Raw genomic sequence first — 13,917 nt, forward strand, 5'->3', positions numbered from 1 at the left:
GGGTGTTCACCTGTGATTTAGCATGATTAACCCAAATTGTAAAATGGGATGAATCTGATTTTAAAAAATGGTTGCATTTGAGCTTGGGGTTTGGTTAGCAGCGTGCAACAAGTGTCATGTCGGCATTTGTTGTGGTGAGGTGCGATTTCAAGTTGCTAGAGGCAGACATGGACATTTTTTTCCCTGGTCATAGTGTGCATGTTACACAAACATTCTTGCCTTCAATTTCAATGAGCTTAAAGTAGGGCCGGTACTTGCAGCTTGAGAACTCTACCTTATACTTTCCCTGGCTGATACTTGTCAGTCAGATAGTGTGAGCAGGGCATGATCGGCCCACTTAGCCAATCTTCTTCATCAAATTTCTCTCTCTATTCAAATAGCTGATGTGCGGCCAAAACCTGACACCTTGAACTTCTTTCAGCCACACCGTATTAACCAGCCACTTCGCATTCTCAGAAATGGCAACGGCATTGCAACGATGGACACAGTAATTAATTAGAATACTCGTTAGTGAGAAAAAAAAATGTTGTTACTCTAAAGGCGTTATTAGTACCAACAGTGTGGCACACAACAGCTTATGAATACATAGGACTTTTTTTACGCATGTGCAAGCTTGTCCTCCTTTTTGTAATCGCCTCGATTACTGTAACGTATTATTTTCGGGTCTCCCCATGTCTAGCATTAAAAGATTACAGTTGGTACAAAATGCGGCTGCTAGACTTTTGACAAGAACAAGAAAGTTTGATCAAATTACGCCTGTACTGGCTCACCTGCACTGGCTTCCTGTGCACTTAAGATGTGACTTTAAGGTTTTACTACTTACGTATAAAATACTACATGGTCTAGCTCCAGCCTATTTTGACGAATGTATTGTACCATATGTCCCGGCAAGAAATCTGCGTTCAGAGGACTCCGGCTTATTAGTGATTCCCAGTACTCTGGAATGCCCTCCCGGTAACAGTTCGAGATGCCACCTCAGTAGAAGCATTTAAGTCTCACCTTAAAACTGTATACTCTAGCCTTTAAATAGACTCCCTTTTTAGACCAGTTGATCTGCCGTTTCTTTTCTTTTTCTCCTATGTCCCACTCTCCCTTGTGGAGGGGGTCCGGTCCGATGGCAATGGATGAAGTACTGGCTGTCCAGAATCGGGACCCAGGATGGACCGCTCGCCTGTGTATCGGCTGGGAACATCTCTGCGCTGCTGATCCGCCTCCGCTTGGGGTGGTTTCTTGCTGGCTCCGCTGTGGACGGGACTCTCGCTGCTGTGTTGGATCCGCTTTGGACTGGACTCTCGCGGCTGTGTTGGATCCACTATGGATTGAACTTTCATAGAATCATATTAGACCCGCTTGACATCCATTGCTTTCGGTCCCCTAGAGGGGGGGCGTTGCCCACATATGTGGTCCTCTCCAAGGTTCTCATAGTCATCATTGTCACCGACGTCCCACTGGGTGTGAGTTTTCCTTGCCCTTATGTGGGCCTACCGAGGATGTCGTAGTGGTTTGTGTTGTGGTTTGTGCAGCCCTTTGAGACACTAGTGATTTAGGGCTATATAAGTAAATATTGGTTGATTGATTGGATGTGTTCCTTTCTATGTTTAAACAGTAATTGTTGTGTCACTCACACACTCTGTGCTTCCCACTACTGCGGGAGCACACAGAAGCTCCGCTGGAAGCACCAGACACGCCCCCGCGCTCATCAAGCAGACCACGCCCAGACACACCTGACGTTGATGAAAGACAGCAGTATAAAGATGGCCGACGCTGACTCTTTGATGTCGGAACGTAAACTACTCCTCGTAAACTGCGTGTCTCTGACTACCTCCTAATCTTGCTCGTTGCCTGTTTCCTTGTGCCCTGTTGTTTCCCTGATCCCTGTTTCTCCTGCTCTTCCCAAAGTGTTCGTGTCACCACCGCTGTTTCCCCCCTGGCCCCATTTTGCCTTCCCGGCTCCTCGACTTCGTTTTTGGACTTTCGACCCGTTCTCCTGACTTTGACCCCCGCTTGGACTTTGGACTTCCTCTGGCTTGTTTCCCTCCGGATTTGAACGCTATTCATCCAACACGCACCTCAACAACCCCTCACGGTATTCACATATGGTAATTCAACACATAGCCATTCATGCAGACATGTAGTAGCATACACACTCCACGTAATCATCAAGTCTTCAATAAACCTTTTGAACTTGACATCCCATTGCTGTGCCGTCTCCTTCCCCAGTAGAAAACATAACAATAAAAAAAAACAAAAAAAAAACAGCTGCAGCCAAAATGAAACATTTAGCGAAATATGTTACCATACAAATGGCTCCTTTATTAATTGTTTGATATAGGTTGCCTCTCTCTCTTCCCCTTCATCTTTCGGTATTCCTTTTTTAAATGTTTTATTATTTCATTAATTTTATTATCTTTCTAGCTATCATTATGTATATGTATTGTTGCATTTGAACAACTGTATTGTTAAAAATAGAGGTAAACTATTGGTATTGTTCATGCACTTTTTCTATTGGTATTTGTAATGCTCCAGTTTTAGTGTAAAAATAAGGGGTGTTGGAAAAAATCGATTCGAATACGAATCGAATCGAATGCGTTGTGCGATTCAGAATCGATTCTCATTTTTCAAAAAATCTATTTTTAATTTTTTTTTTTTAATCAATTTAACAAAACAATACACAGCAATACCATAATAATGCAATCCAATTCCAAAACCAAACCTGACCCAGCAACACAGAACTGCAATAAACAGAGCAATTGAGAGGAGACACAAACACGACACAAAACAAACCAAAAGTAGTGAAACAAAAATGAATATTATCAACAACAGTATCAATATTAGTTATAATTTCAGCATAGCAGTGATTAAAAATCCCTCATTGACATTATCATTTGAAAGTTATAAAAAAAAAAGAACAATAGTGTCGCAGTGGCTTACACTTGCATCGCATCTCATAAGCTTGACAACACACTGTGTCCAATGTTTTCACAAAGATAAAATAAGTCATATTTTTGGTTCGTTTAATAGTTAAAAAAAATTACATTATTGAAATCAGTTGATAAAACATTGTCCTTTACAATTATAAAAGCTTTTTTTTTAAAATTCAACTACTCTGCTAGCATGTCAGCAGACTGGGGTAGATCCTGCTGAAATCCTATGAATTGAATGAATACAGAATCGTTTTGAGTCGGAAAAATATCGTTTTTGAATCGAGAATCGAATTGAATCAGAAAAATCTATATATTATCGAATCGTGACCCCAAGAATCGATATTGAATCGAATTGTGGGACACCCAAAGATTCACAGCCCTAGTAAAAATGCTCATTGTCATTTCTATATTATTACTTATTTCACTAACTGCTTATTTGCTATCCCTTCTACGATCATATTTGTACATATCGTATGTGCTGGTGTTGTTCTATTGTTGTCGTTGTTTTTGTTGTGTTTGTTGTTGGGTTTTTTTGTCTCTCTGTCTAATCCCCTTCTTATCCTCACAATTTCCCCCTCAGTCTTCCTTTTTTTCCCCTTTTTATCCCCTCCTGCTCCGGCCCGGCTGCACCAAATGATAATATAAATATATTTAATAAAGTCAAATTCAAATAAGGCAACAAGAAAAGTATCCTACACTTCTCTTTTGTAAAGTAAATCTGAACAGCCGATATGGACATCTACATCAACTATATGATTTGCCTGAGAAGCTGGACAGGACCAAAAAAAACAAAAAACAAAAACAAACAAAAACAAATGGCTCCTTTATTTACCTATTGTACTACACTTTTTCCATCAGACTTTCTTTTTATTGTTTATTAATATCTACAAAATATTTTGATTGAATGTTATTCAGTAAAATATTCTTATACATCAGTGCAAAATGTCATTTTGTTGCCCCTCTGTTAGCTGAAATATGGAACTGTGAGAAAGAAACGCAGCACTTATAAATAGCATGCTGCTAAGGGCCTAAGAATGTCCCTAAAAAAGTCCCATTAACCCCCTCGCTGCTGACCCCCAATCTTTACCCACTTCTCCCTTGAATCATTAGCCTTCCTGACGGCAGACTCACACCTCCCTCCCCTCCCATCCGAAATATCTCCGCCCGGACCTCCGTGTGTCCCCCCTTGCTCGACCCCACCTCTCCCCACGCCCTCCCGCCCAACTTCTCCCAGAGGACAAAGCCCCACTGTCTTCCTGTGACTATGGGGTTTGGCACATAAAAGACAAGCACAATGAAGGAGAGAATCAAATAGTGAAGGGAGGGTGTACACGTCATGAGAGGATCATCTTTTGTCCTGTGGACAAATACCCTGAAGTGCGGCCTACCTAAAGAGTGGCCTGTATATGTTGGGTTGTTTACTTGTTTCCTCTTTTCACTTCTGAACACTGAATGTACGGCTAGACTTTTCTAAACGGTCACACAAGCATTGTGCAGTGGCTTAAAAGGTTATTTCATGGTGTAAGGACAAGTTTTAAAACAGTTCAGTTAAATTGTGTTTATTGAGGAGGAATTTCCATGAGAGCTGCATGCATGAGCAAAACTGGCGCATGAATGTGGTCTCACTCAGGCCAGTCAGTGGAATTATTCCTATTTGTTACATAAGATAAGGCTGGGCCGCACGATGGATGAGTGGTTGGGTTACCATGTTGGCCTCACAGTCAAGGTTCGAATCCTGGTCGGGACATCTCTGTATGTTCTCTCTGAAAGGTGTTGCATTTTTCAAAATAACACCACCAGATAACATATTTCTAAATTGGTGGTTTAATAAAATGTTTATTTTTAAAGTATTTTAGTAACTTTTCACATAACTAGTATTTTTTCACAATTGCTAATTATATCAAACACAAATAGCTCGTCATGCCGAGGTATTTGACCGGCGTTCAGGCTTGTCATTCACAAATAAGAACGGTCACAAGGAAGCGACAAACAATTTGCAGTCACGTTGTTGTTATTGTAACAGAGGCCAGACAGTTGTAATGCTCCCTGACAACTTCAAGAGTGTATTGGATGCTGAGTTAGTGAGCCCAGGATTTTAGCTCGGTGGTCAGCTCACTTGCCTCTCATGTGGACAACCAGGGTTTGCGTCTCAGTGCGGGATGGGATAATCATCTCAACTTTTGATACAATGTACATTAGGCTGTAGTGGAATTGTTTTTACCGCGGTATTACGGTTTCAAAATCTTCTCAATAATGCATTAACTCACTTTTCTCAGATTTAGCTCATTTGCATCACATTTACTGTAAGTCTCAATAAAATGTTGACTCTAAATATTTAACATTTTAAATGTAAACCTATATTTAAATATATGTATATATGTTACATTTAAACATAAATCTTTAATCTAAACCTATATGTTAAATATAAACCTAAATGTTGAATCTAAATCTCAAAGTGAGCAGTAAATGTTAAATGTGAGTGCTAAATGTTAAATATAAATCCAAATCTTAAATATAAACCTAATTGTTAATTCCAAACCTACATGTTTAATCTAAATCTTAAATCCAAATGTGAGTACTATGTGATGCGCGAAGGCAAGGTAAAGGTAAGACGATGATTTATTCTCAAAAATCATCAAAAAATATAAAAATACAAACAAGCGTGCCGATAGCACAGGGAGCTAAGGCGAAACTCAAAAATATAAACAGGCATAAGCACCAGAAGCAAGGTACACACAAACATAACTTGTTGCTTACCATGAATTGATTAACGTGGACCCCGACTTAAACAAGTTGAAAAACTTATTCGGGTGTTACCATTTAGTGGTCAATTGTACGGAATATGTACTGAACTGTGCAATCTACTAATAAAAGTATCAATCAATCAATCAATCAAGCAAGCAAGACAGCCAGACAGTGTGTGGCGAAAAACAGGAATGAGGAGCCCTCTGATTAGTGCCCAGGAGCAGGTGAGCCTCCAGAACGCTAATCAGTGGCAGGTGGAACAAATCAGGACCCATGACAACTAAGACACAAACCCAGGTGTGCTGAAAACAGAACTGAGGGAAACTGTGATCTGGGCAACATATCATAACACGCTAAATGTTAAATCTATACCTAAATATTGTATCTAAACCTTAATGTTACATCCATCCATCCATCCATTTTCTACCGCTTATTCCCTTCGGAGTCACGGTGGGTGCTGGAGGCTATCTCAGCTACAATCGGGCGGAAGGCGGTGTACACCCTGGACAAGTCGCCACCTCATCGCAGGGCCAACACAGATAGACAACATTCACACTCACATTTAAATGTTAGATCTAAACCTAAATATTACATCTAAACCTAAATGTTAAATTTAAACGTAAATCTTGAATCTAAATCTAAATGTGAGCGTGAAATCTCTCCCCAAGAGTAAAGATGAAGATTTATAGGATGTCAATATTCCACAAATCCCTGCCCACATGTCTGCCTCTCGGTGCAGACGCTTCTCCACCTTTCTTACTGTGGAAGAAGGAAACATGACAGATGATTAATGACATCCATCCATCCATTTTCTACCGCTTATTCCCTTTTGGGGTCGCGGGGGGCGCTGGCGCCTATCTCAGCTACAATCGGGCGGAAGGCGGGGTACACCCTGGACAAGTCGCCACCTCATCGCAGGGCCAACACAGATAGACAGACAACATTCACACTCACATTCACACACTAGGGCCAATTTAGTGTTGCCAATCAACCTATCCCCAGGTGCATGTCTTTGGAAGTGGGAGGAAGCCGGAGTACCCGGAGGGAACCCACGCATTCACGGGGAGAACATGCAAACTCCACACAGAAAGATCCCGAGCCTGGATTTGAACCCAGGACTGCAGGACCTTCGTATTGTGAGGCAGACGCACTAACCCCTCTGCCACCGATTAATGACAAATAATGCCAATTTTCTTAAATGTATCTCAGGGCATTAAATTGATCGCAACTGGATTGTTTGGTTTGTCTCGTAGAGTTAGATTGGTCAGATCTAGTCCAACGGCTGGTGCCAAAACCCCAAATATTTATGTTCCGCAAACCAGAAGGGTGTGCCTGCGCAAGGAGGGTTTCGCCCTATCGTAGAGAGAAAAACAACAGTTGTTGAAAACTAGTTGCTGAAATACAACTGTTCTCAAAGAGAACTGTCCAGTTGCAAACGATTGAATGCCCTGAGACAGTGACCTGCATGAATGAGAACATTCGGACATCATTTTTTTTCAATGTTACCTCCATACGTGTGAGTGTGCATGTTGTATTCAGACAATTAGACACTCAAACATGTCAATGGTGCACTTCCACGTTTGACGATGAACGGAATTGCTTTTAAAGGGGAACATTATCACCAGACCTATGTAAGCGTCAATATATAACCTTAATGGTGCAGAAAAAAGACCATATTTTTTTAACCGATTTCCGAACTCTAAATGGGTGAATTTTGGCGAATTAAACGCCTTTCTGTTTTATCGCTCTTTTTGCAATGACGTCAGAACGTGACGTCTCCGAGGTAATACAGCCGCCATTTTCATTTTCAACACATTGTAAACATTGGGTCTCAGCTCTGTTATTTTCCGTTTTTTCGACTATTTTTTGGAACTTTGGAGACATCATGCCTCGTCGGTGTGTTGTCGGAGGGTGTAACAACACTAACGGGGAAGGATTCAAGTTGCACCACTGGCCCGAAGATGCGAAAGTGTCTGCCGCCAGACCCTCATTAAATGTGCCAGAGTGTCTCCACATTTTACCGGCGATGACAGACATGGCACAGAGATGTATGGATAATCTGCAGATGCATTTGCAACAATAATGTCAACAAAATCACAAAGGTGAGTTTTGTTGATGTTGACTTATGTGCTAATCAGACATATTTGGTTGCGGCGTGACTGCCAGCTAATCGATGCTAACATGCTATTTACCGGCGGTGCTAAAGCAGACATGGCACAGAGATGTATGGATAACCTGCAGATGCATTTGCAACGATAAAGTCAACAAATTCACAAAAGTGAGTTTTGTAGATGTTTACTGCCAGCTAATCGATGCTAACATGCTATGCTAATCAATGCTAACATGCTGTTTACCGGCGGTGCTAAAGCAGACATGACACAGATGTATGGATAACATGCAGATGCATTTACAACTATATTACGTTTCCTTCCACCCACATTTAATGCGAAAAAAACACTTACCAATCGAAGGATTTAGGTTGCTCCAGTGTCACGAGATGCGAAAGTCCTGATCGTTTGGTCCGCACATTTTACCGGCGATGCTAACGCAGCTATTTGGCCATGCTATGGCTATGAATATTGTCAATAGCTATTCGCTCAATAGCTTCAGTTTCTTCCTCAATACCTTCATACTCCAACCATCCGTTTCAATACATGCGTAATCTGTTGAATCCCTTAAGCCGCTGAAATCCGAGTCTGAATCCGAGCTAATGTCGCTATATCTTGCTGTGCTATTCGCCATTGTTTGTTTACATTGGCAGCACTGTATGACGTCACAGGGAAATGGATAGTCACATCGCAAATAGCGAAAATCAAGCACTTTAAAGCTTTTTTTAGGGATATTCCTGGACCGGTAAAATTTTGAAAAAAACTTCAAAAAAATACAACAAGCCACTGGGAACTGATTTTTATTGTTTTTAACCCTTTTGAAATTGTGATAATGTTCCCCTTTAATTACATCGAGGGATGCAGTCTGTTGGAATGCACCTATCTCTTTGTATGCGCTCTTACTTCATGATTGTGTCACATATGAACATGATATTGTTGTAAACAACACGGTCACATTTAGCTCACAATTAGGACATATTCTTTAGAACCGCTCCAAAGTGATTGTGTCAGCTGACTGCTGTTTGCAACAAACTTATAAGACAGTGTTGTTTACAGCGATAGCAAAGTTCATATGTGACACAATCATGAAGTAATAGCGCAGTGAATGGATGAAAGACACATATACATAGATGTATGTGTGTTCATGCACACTGCATGCCTCTTTGGCGTAAATCAATTCCATCCATCCTTCCATCCATTTTCTACCGCTTGTCCCTTGCGGAAGTGCACCCTTGACGTGTTTGATTGTTTAATTGTCTCAACACACCATGCACACTCACATGTTTGGAGATAACATTTACAAAAAATTATGCAACTTTATTGGCATTATTTGTCATTAAGCATCTGCCATGTTTCCTTCTTCCAAAATAAGAACAGTGGAGGACTGTCTGCATAGAGATGTGGGCGCAGCTTTGTGGCTCAGAGGCGTCGGATAATATTGATATCCTATTAATATTCAACTTTATACTGGGCGAAATATTTAGCACTTTGGATTTAAAATGTAGGTTTAGATTTAAGATTTAGGTTTAGATTGAACAGTTAGGTTTAGATTTAACATTCATGTTTGGTTATATCATTTAGCGATCACATTTAGACTTAAGATTTATAATTAACATTAAAGTTGAGATTTAACATTTAGGTATTGATTTATTTACCTTCTAGGTTCAAATTGAACAGTTAGCCCTCACATTTAGATGTAAGATTTACATTTAACACTTAGGTTTATATTTAACATTTACATTTAGAGTCAAAATTTACATTCCACATTTATCGCTCACATTTAACATTTAGCGCTTACATTTAGATTCAGATTTAACATTTTGGGCTGAAACTTAACAATTTGCGCATCCATTTAAGATTTAGCGCTCACATTTAAATTTAGAGTTACCATTTGGGTTTAGATTTAAAATTTAGCTCTCACATTTGGATTAAGATTTAACGTTTAGGTTTAGGTTTAAAATTTAGGTGTAGATGTACTTTTTAGGTTAAAATTGAAAATTCAGCCCTCACATTTAGGTTCAAGATTTACATTTAACATTTAGGTTTGTATTTAACCTTTAGATGTATATTCAACATTTATTTTTGCATTCAACATTTAGCGCTCACATTTAGATTTAGATTCAACATTTAGGCTTAGATCAGACCTGGGCAATTTAAGGCCCGGGGGCCACATGCGGCCCGTTAAGCTTTTCAATCTGGCCTGCCGGACATTACCAACTAATTTTTTTAGACCTTTATTTGTTGCGTTTCGCTTGATTGTAAGATATGTCAATCGAGAGGTGGTGTGACGTTCATATGTTGTCAAATTTCAGTGTTTTGTCCGTCATAGTTAATGTTGTAAATCCTACATTCTTTATTTTCATGTAGATTCTGGGTGTCCCGTTCAGTAAAAAATTTTTTTTTAATTTAATTCTGTTTTTTAAGACAGTCTCTCATAACATTTTTTTTAGCATTCAATCAGACATTATTGTGACTTTTTGTACTAGTTTTCCTAAAAATCCGATACCCCGGCACATTTTTTACTTTAAATGTGTCCCCCTTGAGTTAAAACAATTGCCCAGGCCTTGTTTAGATTGACCATTTAAGGCTGAAATCGAACAATCAGCCCTTACTTTTAACACTCACGGTTGCGATCAATTGAATTCCCTTTCGAGCATTGTGTCAAACCTTTCTGTAAACAGGACAAGTCAGCACCCTAATAGAAAACAGAAGTGTGCTTTGGCTTTTTGTGACAATGAGTAATGAGGCAGCTACAAGATCGAAAGCGCATGTAATGTTTAATTTGCACTTTGAACCTCACTGGCTAAAGTTTGTGGTTAAACAGGGTACAGTGGGGCAAAATAGTATTTAGTCAGCCACCGATTGTGCAAGTTCTCCCACTTAAAATAATGACAGAGGTCTGTAATTTTCATCATAGGTACACTTCAACTGTGAGAGACAGAATATGAAAAAAAAATCCAGGAATTCACATTGTAGGAATTTTGAAGAATGTATTTGTAAATTATGGTGGAAAATAAGTATTTGGTCAACCATTCAAAGCTCTCACTGATGGAAGGAGGTTTTGGCTCAAAATCTCACGATAAATGGCCCTAGTCACTCTTTTCTTAACACGGATCAATCGTCCTGCCCCCTTAGCAGAAAAACAGCCCCAAAGCATGATGTTTCCACCTCCATGCTTCACAGTAGGTGTGGTGTTCTTGGGATGCAACTCAGTATTCTTCTTCCTCCAAACACGACGAGTTGAGTTTATACCAAAAAGTTCTATTTTGGTTTCATCTGACCACATGACATTCTCACAATCCTCTGCTGTATCATCCATGTATCCATTTTGGTACAAACTCAACTCGTTGTGTTTGGAGGAATAAGAATACTGAGTTGCATCCCAAGAACACCATACCTACTGTGAAGCATGGGGGTGGAAATATCATGCTTTGGGGCTGTTTTTCTGCTAAGGGGACAGGACGATTGATCTGTGTTAAGGAAAGAATGAATGGGGCCATGTATCGGGAGATTTTGAGCCAAAACCTGAGCTTTGAATGGTTGACCAAATACTTATTTTCCACCATAATTTACAAATAAATTATTTAAAATTTCTACAATGTGAATTCCTGGATTTTTTTTTCACATTCTGTCTCTCACAGTTGAAGTGTACCTATGATGAAAATTACAGACCTCTGTCATCATTTTAAGTGGGAGAACTTGCACAATCGGTGGCTGACTAAATATTTGTTTGCCCCACTGTACATATTTTTCGTATTCATCGTGTATCCAAACTACATACAGCCACCGACTGAATTTATCTGTGATCAAGGTTAGGTAATCACAGCATGAAACAACTGTAGTGTGACACCAAACATCCCGCTATTCTCACACCGATTCCCCCTCCTATCTGGGTCAAGTTGATGCCAGCTGACCCTCTTTTCCCTGCATGTTTGTAAGCACACACGCACACTAATATCCCTCACAATCTCCCAATGACCTTTTTCCCTTTCTCCTCACATTTGCTGCATCCCGATCATCGCTTCTCAACCAACATGTTGTCTTTCGTGTTGCCATTGCCTCTCTTGTGTCTGCACACCGGCCACACCCATTAGGATGCAAGATTAGTTATTCTATGCTGGGATAGCAATGTTGGGGGGGGGGGGGGGGGGAGGGGGGGGGGGGGGTGCTCCATTTGGACGCTTATCCAGGCTGGAGCAGCAGGCTGAAGTGATGCCATTGTCCCGCTGTCACAATGGATCCATTCACACCGAGCCTCTCCACAGATGCTTGTTGGAAAAAAAATCTCTCCCTCACACACACAAAGAAGGAAAAGTTCCACTGTGAAGACAGTACTTCAAGGTGTGTGTGCAGCTCACCAGCACACACACACACACACACACACACACACACACACCTTCTAATTTCCGACACACTGAGCACTCACGGGCTTCTTGCTAAAAAAAAAATGTCGACACATGCAAGCTCACTTTATCATTCATCTGTGTGTTGCTGAGGTCATGTGGGACCAACTGCTGACTTGGATTTTTCACGCTGCACCAAACCAAACTCTCCATTCAGTCCGCCATTTGCTGAGATCAATGTTATTTTTTCCCACTGTGGAAAATCCGAATTGGAGACTTGAAGTAGGCGATATAAAGATGTGGCTGTCGCTCACAAAGCCACGCATGCAGAGTGCAACTCAGCCAAAACAATTGAGAAAGGAGCATGCATGCATGTAAACATTTCAATCAACATGATGATGCGGAAGTCACAGGTGCACTTGCTGCCCCTGCATCCCGGCATGCATCATCGAGCTTCACTTACCCAAAATATGAAGTTGAAGACGAACAAGAGATATTTCACACATTTCATCCCTCCTTCCACTTTACCCATGTTGGCTGATTGGATGTCGAATTTATCCACACAAAATGATGCAAGGTAGTTTGAGTTGATTCAGAACAAGATTATAACACAAGTCCACGCAAGTCAAAACACTTGTGCATCAAGAAGCGCTGTCATGGCAGCCTCTCTCTCTCCCTCTCTCTCTCTCACACACACACACACACACACACACACACACACACACACACACACACACACACACACACACACACACACACACACTTTCCAGACCGCCCCTTTCTATAATGCAGAGGGCGGGGGGCTGCAGGGGAGACTGTGTAATGGGTATTTGTCAAATGCTCACAAAGGAATGGAAAAAAACCCTCATCGCTCTCTAGCATGCTGTAATAGTTCGTACTGTAGCTACATCTGCACATATTTTTAAGACATTTCTAATGATTGATAAACTAATTGAAAAAAAAAAAAAAAAAAGGCCTGTGTTTTTCCCCACACGACACAACTCTTCCATGGACGTCTGTGCTCATGCATATTTAATACTTAAAGTACGTAAAACAGCGTTTTTAATGGCAGCCTTGGTGCAATTAAGAACTAACGAGCATGCAACGCATTAATAAAACATTAAAGAACAAGGAAAGACACTTAAAATAATCAGGCTTTCCTTTGCAATACACTGAAAAGAAAATTAGAACTGACGTGTTGACAAGCTACAAAACTTCTAGGATAGTGGTTCTCAACCTTTTTACAGTGATGTACCCCCTGTAAACGTTTACTTTTTAATTCAAGTACCCCCTGATCAGAGCAAATCATTTTTGGTTGAAAAAAGAGATAGAGAAGTAAAATACAGCACTATGTCATCAGTTTCTGATTTATTAAATTGTATAACAGTGCTTATTTGTAGTGGTCTTTCTTGAACTATTTGGAAAAAAAGATATAAAAATAACTAAAAACTTGTTGAAAAATAAACGAGTCATTCAATTATAAATAAAGATTTACTGTATACACATAGAAATAATCCTCAACTTAAAGTGCCCTCTTTGGGGATTGTAATACAGATCCATCTGGATTCATCAACTTAATTCTAAATTCTGGCTTCCTCCCACTTCTAAAGTTATGCACCTGGGAATAAGTTGATCGGCAACACTAAATTGGCCCTAGTGTGTGAATGTGAGTGTGAATGTTGTCTATCTATCTGTGTTGACCCTGCGAGGAGGTCGCGACTTGTCCTGGGTGGACACCGCCTTCCGCCCGATGGTAGCTGAGATAGGCACCATCGCCCCCCGCATTCCCAATGGGAA

General features: G+C 40.4%; 1 protein-coding gene across 2 annotated transcripts in view; it reads right to left on the minus strand.

Moving 5' to 3' along the window:
• The window catches only part of tspan2b (tetraspanin 2b), a 36,186-nt gene extending 23,356 nt beyond the window's left edge, over positions 1-12,830 (minus strand). The window contains exon 1 of one of the 2 annotated variants that reach the window (XM_061904488.1): positions 12,584-12,830. In XM_061904488.1, coding sequence (XP_061760472.1) covers positions 12,584-12,652 — 69 coding nt within the window. In that variant the 5' untranslated portion in view covers positions 12,653-12,830. The remainder of the gene's footprint in view (positions 1-12,583) is intronic. The other variant, XM_061904489.1, reaches the window with a different exon arrangement.
• Positions 12,831-13,917: the final 1,087 nt, after the last annotated feature.

Source organism: Nerophis ophidion, linkage group LG06 (assembly GCF_033978795.1).
Source record: "Nerophis ophidion isolate RoL-2023_Sa linkage group LG06, RoL_Noph_v1.0, whole genome shotgun sequence".
In the NCBI taxonomy this organism is placed as follows: domain Eukaryota; kingdom Metazoa; phylum Chordata; class Actinopteri; order Syngnathiformes; family Syngnathidae; genus Nerophis; species Nerophis ophidion.